The sequence below is a fragment of the Pyxicephalus adspersus genome, chromosome 8, assembly GCF_032062135.1.
Source record: "Pyxicephalus adspersus chromosome 8, UCB_Pads_2.0, whole genome shotgun sequence".
Taxonomy (NCBI): domain Eukaryota; kingdom Metazoa; phylum Chordata; class Amphibia; order Anura; family Pyxicephalidae; genus Pyxicephalus; species Pyxicephalus adspersus.
In genome coordinates this window covers 32,151,932-32,164,770 of record NC_092865.1, presented here as the reverse complement: position 1 = coordinate 32,164,770, position 12,839 = coordinate 32,151,932, and the positions used below count along the sequence as shown (strand labels likewise).

The 12,839-nt window shown below is 36.3% G+C and overlaps 1 protein-coding gene across 1 annotated transcript in view; it reads left to right on the top strand.

Moving 5' to 3' along the window:
• Positions 1–12,839, top strand: part of DNM3 (dynamin 3) — a 156,569-nt gene that overhangs the window by 127,845 nt on the left and 15,885 nt on the right. Inside the window, 1 exon segment of the mRNA XM_072419940.1 lies at positions 70–315. Within this exon segment, the coding sequence (XP_072276041.1) occupies positions 70–315 (246 nt within the window).

Sequence of the window (12,839 nt, the reverse complement as noted above, 5' to 3'; positions counted from 1 at the left end):
CCCCACATGCCCACAAACACAAGATGCTCAGTATGCAGATTTTAGCTTTTTCTTTTACTTTTTCTTTAGGTCTCCACCTGCAAGTCCACCTGCCCATAAAAAAACATCTCAGCAATCTACTCCTACAAGACCTTCTTCTTCATTGTCGGGTCGTGGCTTTGTTACTGTTGTCCAGTCACTGACTTCTCAGCCTGCAGCACCACCAGTACCCTCTCGTCCAGGAGCCATACCTTCATTTTTGAATGCTAATGAGTCACTTTTGATGCCACCACAGATTCCCTCTCGCCCATCACGTGCACCACCGGGTGTCCCCAGGTATCACCCTTTACAAAATTCATTTTTTAAGAAACATTTGTAAAATGCTACGGAATTATGTATAAAAGTGTGAATTAACCGTAAAACATGGTAATGTGCTAAGAATTAAATTAATACAGTCAACCTAGCAAAACCTAGAAAATGTGGCTTCCTCTAAAAAACACCCAATCAATAAATAATGTTTAGTTCCACACAAGCAACTTCTGTTTAGGTATATAGACAACACCCACTTTCCAGTAATATGCTTTAATTTACTGGCATAGCTGCCACCATCTGTGTTGAGAGGAGAAGGGCATTTACCTAAAATAAAAGAGAAAAAGTTTTTTATAATCCTTCTGTTGTTTTCATTTGTACCTATAAAACATATCTAGTTTAATCTAAGTATACTAAGTAACACTTTTTGGTTGCTCTAATTTTATTATGTGATCCAGGGAATGCATGAGTAAAAAGAAAGTAGGGATAATCAGGCATTATTACCTGGTGTACATGATAGGTATATGACTGATGGCTGTGTGTCACCATTAAAGCTAGTGGAATAAAAATGTGAGGGTGTGGTGAGGGGCAGAATGGAATGGGTAGGCTTCTATACTACTCCGAAGTATAGGATGTGTCCATCATAAATTAGAAAGAGAGTGAAGAAATTAAGAACTGTCCCTGTATCCTAATACCAGAACCCCTAAAAATAAATGATACAGAATGTTTTTAGGGGTTTTAGTATTAGGATATAGGGATATTTCTTACTTTCTTTACACTCCGTCTGATTTATGAATAGGATATATGTTCACTTGCAATTTCTTATTAATGGCAATGCTATTTGTGAATTTGTTTTAAAGGGACAAAGTCACCAGCATGGAGAGACAAAATGCATTTGTATAGGAGCTGATGAGCATAGGAGACAGTATGTATTGTTTACAGAGCTTTTACTGTACTACTGTATACAAAATACAAAGGAGATCATAAGCAGTCTACACAGTAATGTGTTATTCATTGTATCCCACTATACTTAGATAATGTATAATAATATAAATAGATAATATAAGTGTGTACAATGTCATCCAGGTTTAAAATATAGGAGAGACTGACAGTGATGATTCTTTTTTTAATTATCACAGCCACTGCACTTCTCTTAATCCTGACCTACATGTCCCTTCTGCAAAAACGCTACCTAGATACATGTGAAAGTACACTGTGCATGCCAAAGTTCATCACTGCTGGCGTGCTTGGCAGTGGTAGTGCTGATAGGGTGGTTAGGGGTTAGAATGTCGTTTGGGTTTTTAACCCATTACCCTAAGCCTAAACTAACCCGTAATGTAGCCCTTAATACTACGTTAGCTCTTGCTAGCCTGTGCTTACCTTGTCCTCACTGAAACTCTCTGTTCATCCTGCACAAGGATAGTTTAAGAAGAAATCATCATAAACCTATTCTGTTGCCCAACAACATCAACAATCAGAAAGCTACTTTGCATCATGGTATGGGGAGTGTTCAAGATAACATTTTTTTGAGATGCTTTGATAAGACACACCATAAAAATATGACCTTTTTGGGAGAAAGAGGTTTCATGTGGTACTTGCAAATAAATACCCATCCCAAGTGTTACCCCATTGCCATATAGGAAAGACAGTCACCTCATGTTACACCACAATGTATTACAATACATAATTTAGAACAGAATGTGGCCTTTAGCCTTAAACTTTCCAGGTTTTATGGATACTCAAACATATAAAGTAGCTTTCTAATACTATTAGATGATATAACCCAGAGAGTTATTGGGGACCCTTTCCTGAAATGCTGCATTCCATTCTCTTGTTGTGCTTCTTTATCCCAGTAATTCTCCTTTAGCCCAACACTCAGTACTGTAGTTCCTGTTAAAGTATTATATGTCTCTCTCACACAAGAACATTTTCTTTTCTGGCCATTCTGTCATTCCTTTGCACTTTCAAAATAGAGCTATTTCACCCCCCTCCTCACATTTCTCCCGCTGAGACCCTTTTGCTGGAATGTTGAAACCAGGACACGCAACCATTCATCATTAAGTAGGAAATCATTTTCTTCTTGGTTAACAAAAGCAGATCTTGCATTTCATACAGTACACTCTTAGTTTCCACTTTTCTTTTGCCTGTATAAAGTCTAAAAAACCTTTCAACTCTCATTATAGGTGTTCTGGGTTTAGAAAAACAGATCAACACTGCACCAGAAAACAATTCTTGCAATGTAAACTTTGGTATTTTAATTTAAAGTACTATTAAAGAGGACCTATTGATGAAAGATTATGGATCACTGAACTCTTTCTAAAGAACGCCAATTGCCTGGATATAAAGCTGACCTTTTTGGTTTCAGTGCTTTAACTCACAAATCTGAGCATGCAGCAAAGTGTGTAACTAGTTGGGTGGCAATTAGTTGAACACCCGAGCTGAATCCTGTATCAGTGATTCAGAAGGAAATATAGGCAGCTGGTCAGAACACCAACTAGTCAAACTGTATTTTTACAACCAATTCAGCAACAACAGCTTAGTGATGGTACTTTTTAAGAATAGGGTTTGTCAATAAGGAGACATAGTTACTGTGATGTATGGTGACATTTTCACACATGGTAGCATACAAAAGAACTAGTACCAAAAGCAAGACTACCTTACAGTAAGTAGGATTTGAAATATAAAGTTTGCAACCACTTATTATCAAGTGCAATGTTCACTAAGAAGTAGAATACCTGTCAGAGACTTTCAGTTGAAACAGATATGTGTCTAAATTTTACCTGCTAGAATATTTGCATTTCTTTTAGGATAGTCTTTTAATCCACACACGCCCAGTGGCAACTCCGCTAATAATTATTCTGGTTTTGTAGTTTAGTGTATGTCATCTGCTCAACACCTCTGGACAATAAACCTATGTTTTTCCTAATGTGTAAGCTGCTCAATCACCTTTCCTACAATCCCTACTTGCTCAAAAAACACAGATCTGTACCATTCAAAATATGATTTACAGTACATAACCTTCCTCCCACTGTAAAAGCAGTACTGTGCTTTGGATTGTAGGATCATCCTACATCCAAGACATCTTTTATGGCTAGTGTTCATAGGTAGAAACTAGCTGTAGTAGGGTTGTATATAGCTGCTATACCTTACAGGGTTGTATAGCTTAGGGGTGTATATAGCTGCTATAGCTTACAGAACCCTAAGGAGACACATCCTCAGCCTCTGGGTTGGCTCATCCAATAATAATCATTCTTGGTTTGTAGCTGTATTAGGCATATCTAGTTCATGAAGGCGACCTAGGTCATCATCATAATTCAGCTGGAATGCTACAGTTATTTTTCTTTCATAAAAAAAAAAATTAAAAACAAGTCTATACCGGCATTCCATTTTGCCAGACTGTGGAATGTATACACCTCAAGTTACAATAGGTCTTTTAGGTATTTGGAGTTCATTTCATGCCATAACATTGAATGTCCAAACTTTGTGCAGAATTCAAGAAGTCCATGTGCAATGTAAAGGTGTGGAAATTGACAGGGGAAGGTTTCTTATCTAAAACTTACTTGTTCTAGTCACTCAATTATATAATAATTAGCTTTAAAAAATATTTAGATATTATATAGCATGTGGTTTTTAGCACAAGTATCCTGAAGCTTCACTTCTCTTAACATACAAAGTATCTCCAATAATATCATACCTCTATCATGTAAGTAACATCAGCTAAATCTTTTTTTTTTTTTTGATAGGGTGCAGAAGAGGTAAAACAACACATTTATCCTATAACTTAAATCTTCCCAATACAAAAATAAAACAAAACAAAAATAGAGGAAGATAACCCTTTCCTACTCTATTCAAAACTAAAACAAATTTTGCCTTCACAAGCTTTAGCTCAATGTTGCTGCTCATAATACATTCATACAGTAAAAAGTATTTTCAAAGTTATATTGAAGAAAAAATAAAATCTAGGTAAAAGACACATTTGCCCTTTTCTGACATCTTGAAAAGCTTGTCAGTTACCAGCCATGAACTCACACAGAAGTCAGCCTTCAGGTGACACTGCTCTCACATTTCTGCTCATATATAGAGACAGTACAGCTAAAAAAACTGAAGGACCATCTAACTGTAAAGAATATCTGTATTCTGTCTAATATCTGTATCTGAATATCTGTAACTCAACATTGGAGATATTTATAAAATACACATTTCCTCTTAACTGGGTTTGGTACTGTGTCTGCTATTAAAAGTATATTAAATACCTTGAACTAGTGATTAACTTAGATATGTCCATGTTTTTGCATTTTTGTTTCAAGGTTATTATTTGCATTCCTGTGATATTAACCATCCAACTTTATAGATACCGGAAAATTTGAGTAAGTTTAGGCAGGCAAATGTGTCTGCTTTTGGACAGTGTGTACCAAAACATCCATTTCTTATAATACCGATTAGAGAGATAGATAGATACATACATACATACATACATACATGCATATAGATATAATACTTACTTTAATACTTTATAATACATTTACTTTATCAGTTTCCCATCACACACCTTTAGTTTGCAGCTAGCTCCTGATTATTTTCTGATTATTTGCACCTAGAGAATATTGGAAAATCATTACAACACAAATAGATCCAGAAATTTGCAAAGTATGGAAGCAGGAATTAAAAAGTTCACAATTATTTCTATGGTAGCATTGTGTTTCCATAGCAGAAGAATTAAATCTCAATATTAGGGCTAAGGTGTAACATATACAGTGCCACAGTGAATTAAATCACTAACACTGAGAATATCCTTCTGGAGGTTGTGTTCTGTATCTCCTCTACACGAGCTCAGTGTAAAAGGACAATGCACCTTTTGTATGAGCTTAACAGAACCTTGGCAATAGGTTAACCAAGCAGAGCTTTTGTATATCTCCAACTCCAACAACTGCAAAGAATTCCTTCATTATTAGTGCCCCCCTTCCCTTTACTCAGTTACTAGCAAAACAGTGAAGGGAAAAAAATCATCCTGAAGGTCAAAGAAGTCAGGCCTCCAGTTGGACTCAATAACCCTTTGAGCGTGAAAAGTTAATTTTCATTGCTTTACTGTTTAAATTTTGCTTAGCATTTTTGTCATGCCACTTGTTAATATGTAAGATTTTATACTGCAAAGATTGAAATAAGTGATATTTAATTAGAGATCAAATGCACTTGTCCCTGGCCACTTTAAAATAAAATTGGTAGCAAATAAATTTGTGGTTGCATGAATATATTTAAAATAGCTCCCTAAATCAAGAACATCCAGTGGAAGTGGCCATTTTCCAACTCCTGTTCAGATGCAAGTTGTGGGGTTAAGGAACCTGCTTAAAATGACAGCAAGCCATGTGACTGCCAGGGCTTTTTGTGGAAATTGCTCCTAGCAGGGGCATAGCTAAGAATCAATGGCATCCATAGCTTTCGTCCTCAGTATCCTTCCAAATAAAATCAAAAAAAAAACCTTAAATATCTACCTATGACAGAAAAACATTACATGAGTTATCAACATGTTAGCCTTACTTATCGTTCTTCTGGCTGCCTGCCTGCTCCACGTATATGTCCCCATCAACACAGCCTCCACTCACCAGTCATTTAAATATCAGAGAAAGAAAAAATCTATATTATTTTTAATAATATTAATGTCAGAACACTACAGGTCCACTCTTGGCTTTGGGGCCAATAGTAACTGCTGTATTTGCTATAGTGATCACTGTGTAACTGATCCTAGAAAAACTCCCCATCATTTTCACCTACCGGTATAATTTCTGTCCGTACCTCATTATTCATTCTATTCATATAGAAAAATCACACAGAAAAGACAATAAATTCAAAAATATTATGTAACAATGAGCATTGGCATACTTAGAATAAAAGTGACTCAGACGATCAAACGTTATAAACATTCACATTGAACCATAATATATATATATAATGACCCCTAAATAGTTTGCCTTTTAAACAACAATCTTCCTAGCTCCTGTTCTCAGAAAGTTTTAATGGGTTTTCTGGGCGGGAATTTGGTCTCATCTGGTTTTAATACATAGTTCTACACGTCTAGACTAGCAGTTTTTTTTTCACTTACTTGTCCCTGCCCTCACAGACTCTTTAATGGAACAAATTTCATTTACTGAACAGTTTTACCAACTCATACCCACATGCAAAGCAACCTGTGTCGTGAACGCTATGTCTTATTTCATCAGCTAGGGTGCTGTCACACCAAAGTTATGTGACACTGTTGGTGGCCTTTACAACCTCTGTTTTCCCTTTCATTTAATTGTTTAATTCCTTCCCTTATGGAATCTTTTTTGTAAATACAGCAAAAAGGAGCCCACCCTTTTCTTCTTAATAAAGTTGCTGTGCATTGGTAAAAGTTAATTGCTTTCGTAGAATGCAACCGTTTCATACAAATAAACCTTTCTCAAGCCATGACGTAACTTTAAGGAATAATTATAAATAACAAGTTTACTTTAAATCTGCAATGGATGACCTTTTACATTCAAAAAACCTTTCTTTGTAATGAAAACATATATGTTATAAACATAAATATAATGTATATTGTGTAATTTAGTCATTCCCATCAAAGATACTTAAATTTGATTTTTTTTTAGTCTGCATTGATCCTTATGAAATGTATATAATAAGCACATCATTATTTTCTGGTTATGTGAGCTTGTAGTATTTTGTTACTTTACACTTTCTCACCTGATATATTAAGGTTTTCGTATAGCATGTGTAATGTTACAACCATTTAATCTTTTTGCCTTACCTAAAATCGAAGGATTACTTGCACTGTGGTTCATGTAAAATATGAAAATTTCTCAACAGAATAAGCTGTGTAAAGTATAGGATAAAAGCTATTAAGCCTTTTGCTTTAGAAAATACATTTCAAGGCATACCCGTATATTTTCATCCCTGTCAGCAAAGAACTAATGTAATTGAAGATTAATCCATTCACTCAGTCACCAACAAATGGTCCACTTCTACCAGTGAATACAGTTTCATCACTAACTGCTCTAATTGACTATATTTAAAGGGAAGATTGAAATAGAGGCTTTTCCATTACTGATTTGATTTTTAAAGGTTAAGCATCCATGGTTGTCATCATACTGTTCCTGTCTTTACTACCTAGTGAGTCAATATTCTCAGAAAGCTGAGTGGTATGAAACAGTTAAGGAGAACCTTATAGTATAAAGTATATAGGCAAGCAACCCTCAGTGATATGGATCACAAGGAATTAATACACACAACTACATCTTTTGTACAATGACAAATACAATTTATTTTTACCATAACAAATTGTAAAAAGGTTAAGTCTAGTAAAACACTTTTGATAGATATAAAATAAAATTTTTATTGAAGTATATATACATCATACTAAAAAGAGGGATATCTGGAGGATAAGAGAACAGAGGGGTTTGGATTTAAAAGAGAGCAGATATTCCACATGAGAGACATTTGGAAGGTTTTATTGTTTTAAAACACACACACACTGTTAGTGAACTCTGAAGTACATCTTATCATCTGTGTTTTAGGTTAGTGACCTATTAGTTATAAAGAGGGGAGCAGGATGTGGGACTCGGTTAAATATCTTGGGACATATTTGACCACACATTATAATTCTTTCTACAAATGGAATTTTGTCCCGCTCTTTAGAGAAATCTTGACTCTCCTTTTTAAATTGAAGACCCTCCCAGTTTCCTTCTTTGGAGGTAAAGCCCTGGTCAAGATGTCGATTCTACCCAAACTGTTGTATCTGTTTGCTACACTACCAGTAGCTATCCCATCCTCAGCACTTCAATGACTGTAGGCGTTGGCAATCTATTTTATCTGGAGCTGTAAGAGGTATTGCCTCCCCAAGAGTGTTTTATGCGCGCTTATATCAATGGTGGTCTAGGATCTAGCCTTTTTGGTCTATCCTGAGATCATTTAACTGATCAACCGAGATTGAGAAATTATGGATGGTCCCAACCCACCCCAACTCCCTACTATGGAGCTCTTTATACCAGGTACCAGATCCCGCAGACTATTGTCCATTTCGAAGGTCCAGCAGAAATTTTAGGTCCCCTATACGTCTTTCTATAGTTACTTGCAAATCAGATGCTATTCCAGTTGCTAACCAAAACTCTAGTTTTCCCAGATATACCCCTAGTTGAAAGGGTATGTGTGGGGGGACCCTCCCAAAGGGGAGGAACTACCTTGGGATTTGTGAAAGGTCACTGTACAGTTTACAAAGCAAGATGTCTGTATAGAAGTTTACCTTCCCGCCAACCCGCCTGGCCTTGCTAACTATATTCAAAGTTGTACAACTAATGGAACAGTTAACGGCCCGCCTTTTCCAATCATCTAGATAAATTCAATGTGATCTGGGCCCCTTGGGACTTATACTTATTCTCGCACTCTCAAGTATCTACCACCTAGGATTACTAGTATGTAATATTTTATAGGGAACTAAACTAGTGTGGGACCATTACGATGCGACTGAGACTCACCTACCTCCCTTTTCCCCCCTAATCTGGGTCTGTCCTATCCTTTCCCTCTACTCCTTTGTCTATGTTCCATATGTTGTGTAAATTATAGTTAGAACAGTGGGTCTGATACCAGGAACCCCTGGTCACACTGGTATGATGTACTTGATGGAATGTAATAGGCTATAAGTTGCTGAACTTATTATTGCTAAGCCATTGGCACTGTTATTTTTCTTCATATTACATGGAGATGTCATTGGTGTGCACCTCTAGAAATGTTGACTATGGACTCACAAATACCATTCGCTTGGACTGAGCACAGTAAGCACCTATATTTTTACTGTTTCAGGTTGCATATGAAGCAACCATGTGGCAATGGAAAATGTTATAAACTAACATATGAATGACAAAGCTGAAAGCAGAAATCTTTATTTGTTTGACATAATAGGAGCTCATATTTTCCCCCCCTACAAATCCTAAGTGGAGAATGGGAACACCCTGCCTGCATCTTTAGAAACCATCAAGCAACAAACCAACTATTATATAACATTTCTCCAGATCTTTCATGAAGAAAATGATCTCAGTTTCACAAGTTCACAAATGCATTATTTTTTGGATTTGGTGTCTGTGGTTTCATGTGCGTAAGAATTAATACGCTTGGTGGTCTAAATTTCTGTACAGAAAAATGTAATATGTGCTTACTTTTCCTTTAAACATACATTGTGCATTTTTTAGTTTTATTGCCAATGAAACCATCTGAATGAAACAGCAGGCTTTCTCAAGTGATTTGCAAACACTTTGAAAGGAAAGATTGAAGAAACTGGAATTAAAAAAGTATAGTGGTGATAGCTGTCAGTGTTCAGATGCTATTGTTTGTATGAATTGACTGTTATGTTTACAGAGACTGGCTAATTGCATACTGGTCTTTATCTACTACACAAAAAAAATGCTTGAACTTGCAAATATAGATGCTGTATAGAAATAACTTTGAAGGCATTCTCAAAAATCTTGTTGAGCCTTTTTGCTGCCTAATACGCTGATTCATGACATAAATATGTGCCATGTGACAAGAGATTAAAGTAAAACACTTCATTAAAATGAACATTTTATATTCCTTTGTTTGTTAAAATAATAGCAAAACTAGTTAAATGAAGTTATGCACATTTTCACCATGGGTCATTGAGTGGCACATAGTCCTAAACTTGACATTTTACTTGCTGGTAAATCTGTAACATTATAAGGTGGACCCCTAATATATCCCCACTGTAGTTGGGCAAAATTAGGGTTGACAAAGCACCAGGACCCGATGGATTACATTTACGTGTCCTCAAAGAGCTGAGCTCAGTAAATTTTAAGCCATTATTTCTAATTTTTAATCTTCAATCACTGGCATGGTACCAATGGATTGGCATAAGGCCAAGGTGGTTCCTATCTTCAAAAAGGGAATCATTACCAGGTAACAACAGACCGGTTATTTTACCATCCATAGTTGGAAAGGTCCTAGAGAGTTTGATAAAGAGCCACATACAGGAATGTCTGCTAGAAAATAAAAATATAAGTGATAGCATGGATTCAAGAAAGACCGAAGCTGTCAAACAAATTTACTCTCTTTTTATGAGGAAGTAAGTAAACAGGTAGACAGTGAAGTGGCAGTTGATATAGTGTACTTGGACTTTGCTAAAGCATTTAACACAGTACACCAAAGATGGTTAATATGTAAATTAGGGTCAATAGGCTTAGAAAAAAGTCAATCTGTAAAAGTATAGAGAACTGGCTTAAAGATCGCATTCAGAGAGTTGTAATTTATGATTCATACTCTGAATGGTCTAAGGTTATTAGTGGTGTACCCAGGGTTCAGTGTTGGGACCTTTACTGTTTAACATCCTTATAAATGATATAGAGTTTGGGATTAAAAGTACAATTTCTGTGTTTGCAGATGACACCAAACTATGTAATGGAATTAAATCCATACAGGATGTCTATAATCTACAAGCTGACCTGGATGTACTGTTTGATTGGGCAGCCAAGTGGCAAATGATATTTAATATAGATAAATGTAAAGGTATGCACTTGGGGGCAAACAGCATACATGTTTCATACTGTCTAGGGGGAATACTTTGGGGGAGTCAAAAATGGAAAAGGATCTGCCGGTTCTAGGATTTAATAACAGCATGCAATGCCAAGCTGCAATATCTAAAGCTAGCAAAGTATTTTCTTGTATTAAAAGAGGATTAGACTGCAGAGATGGAGACATTATCCTGCCCCTGTACAAAGCATTGGTCAGACCACATCTGGAATATGCAGTCCAGTATTGGGCACCAGTTCACTAAAAGGACATTGTGGAATTAGAGAAAGTGCAGAGAAGGGCAACTAAACTAATAAAAGGAATGGAGGAGCTCAGCTATGAGGAGAGATTAGCTGAACTGAATCTATTCTCCCTTGAGAAGAGATATTTAAGGGGGGATATGATCACCCTGTATAAATAAATAAAGGGTGCATATAAAGAACTCTTTTCTGAACTATTTACTTTGAGATCATTACAAAGAACAGGAGGGCACTCTCTGCATCTGGAGGAAAAGAAGTTTAAACTCCAGATAAGGAAGGGATTCTTCACTGTAACGTCTGTGAAAATGTGAAATCGGCTCCCTCAGGAAGTAGTTTCAGCAACTGCTATTGATTGCTTTAAGAAAAAGCTGGATGTTTTTTCTGGAAACACAGAATATAACTGGGTATTAAGGCTTTAAAGTAAAGATAACAGAGACTGTTGATCCAGGGAATATCCAATTGCCTCATGGAACCAGAAAGGAATTTGTTTTCCCCTGTTGATGTAAATTGTACCAGGGTTTTTTTTGCCTTCCTCTGGACCAACTATGACCATAGGGTTTTATATCTGGGATATGTTTATTTCCCTAGTGGTTGAACTTGATGGACTTGTGTCTTTTTTCAACCTAACTTACTATGTAATTATGTATCAGTTCTCCAGGGCTTTGTATAGTAGGTTCAGAGTTTGGGGTTTTAAGAACTTTAGTTTTAATAGGTATAAAGATGGATTTTAAACTGTTGTTTCAAATTTCAGTTTGATGGATGAACAAGTTTTTTGTAGTGTAAGAAAATAAACTCATAAATAAAGAACATTTCCCTTATGCTCTGTGTTGACATATGAAAAAGAAGGAGCAGGGGTATGTATGCGTAATTCTATGCATCAGAGAAGGGAATCATGCTTTTTGGCTAATGCTCACATTTTTAAGCATAGCCATAAAGATTTTCACATTTACAGTATATTAATCCCGCATATATGTTTTCCTATGGTTATTGAACACAATACAGGAAACATTCCTGTGTGAACATTTACAAGTGTTCATTGTGCATAAACACTGTAAAATAGCAGCAGACTTGCTGGTAAGTGACTGTGTCAAGGCACTACTATACCTTCAACCTCATAGCTGTGTGTGTGCAACAATGTCAATCTAAGGTTCTGACTGCCTATAACAATGGAAATGGAGTAAGATTAGGTGATGTCACTACTGTGCTGCTCAGGGTTATTCTTACTGGATTATCTAACATGAGGGAGCAAAACCCTGCCCCCACTAAGATTGCCAACATATTGCAAGGCGACACAGTGTAGAATAAGACATGGAAATTTAGTAAAAGGGAAATATCAACAGCAAGGACGATAGGTGATACAGGTGATTACACCCTTGTCTTCTGCCTGATTTTTGGGGCACAGCCTCTCAAAGAGCAGACATTTTCACTGTACTTTAGATGTGTTCCTTTGTTTAGGCACAGTGTGGCTTAGCTGTCATTCATCACAAGGCTGGAGTCTACATTCCATAGGAGAGCTCCCTTGTTAATGAATTCTATGTATGCTCGCTATAGCCTGTATAGAAGAATCATAATATTAGGGAACATAGAATTTGGAAGTTGGCATGGTATCAATGTGAATATGTATGCTTAAATATATTACTCGCTCCAGCCCAGTGTGCCAGGGGTAATATTTAAAAAGAAAACATAAAAAATTACCTTAGTTTACGCATGCTAAAGATTGTAAGTCCTCTAAAATGTGTAAGCCTG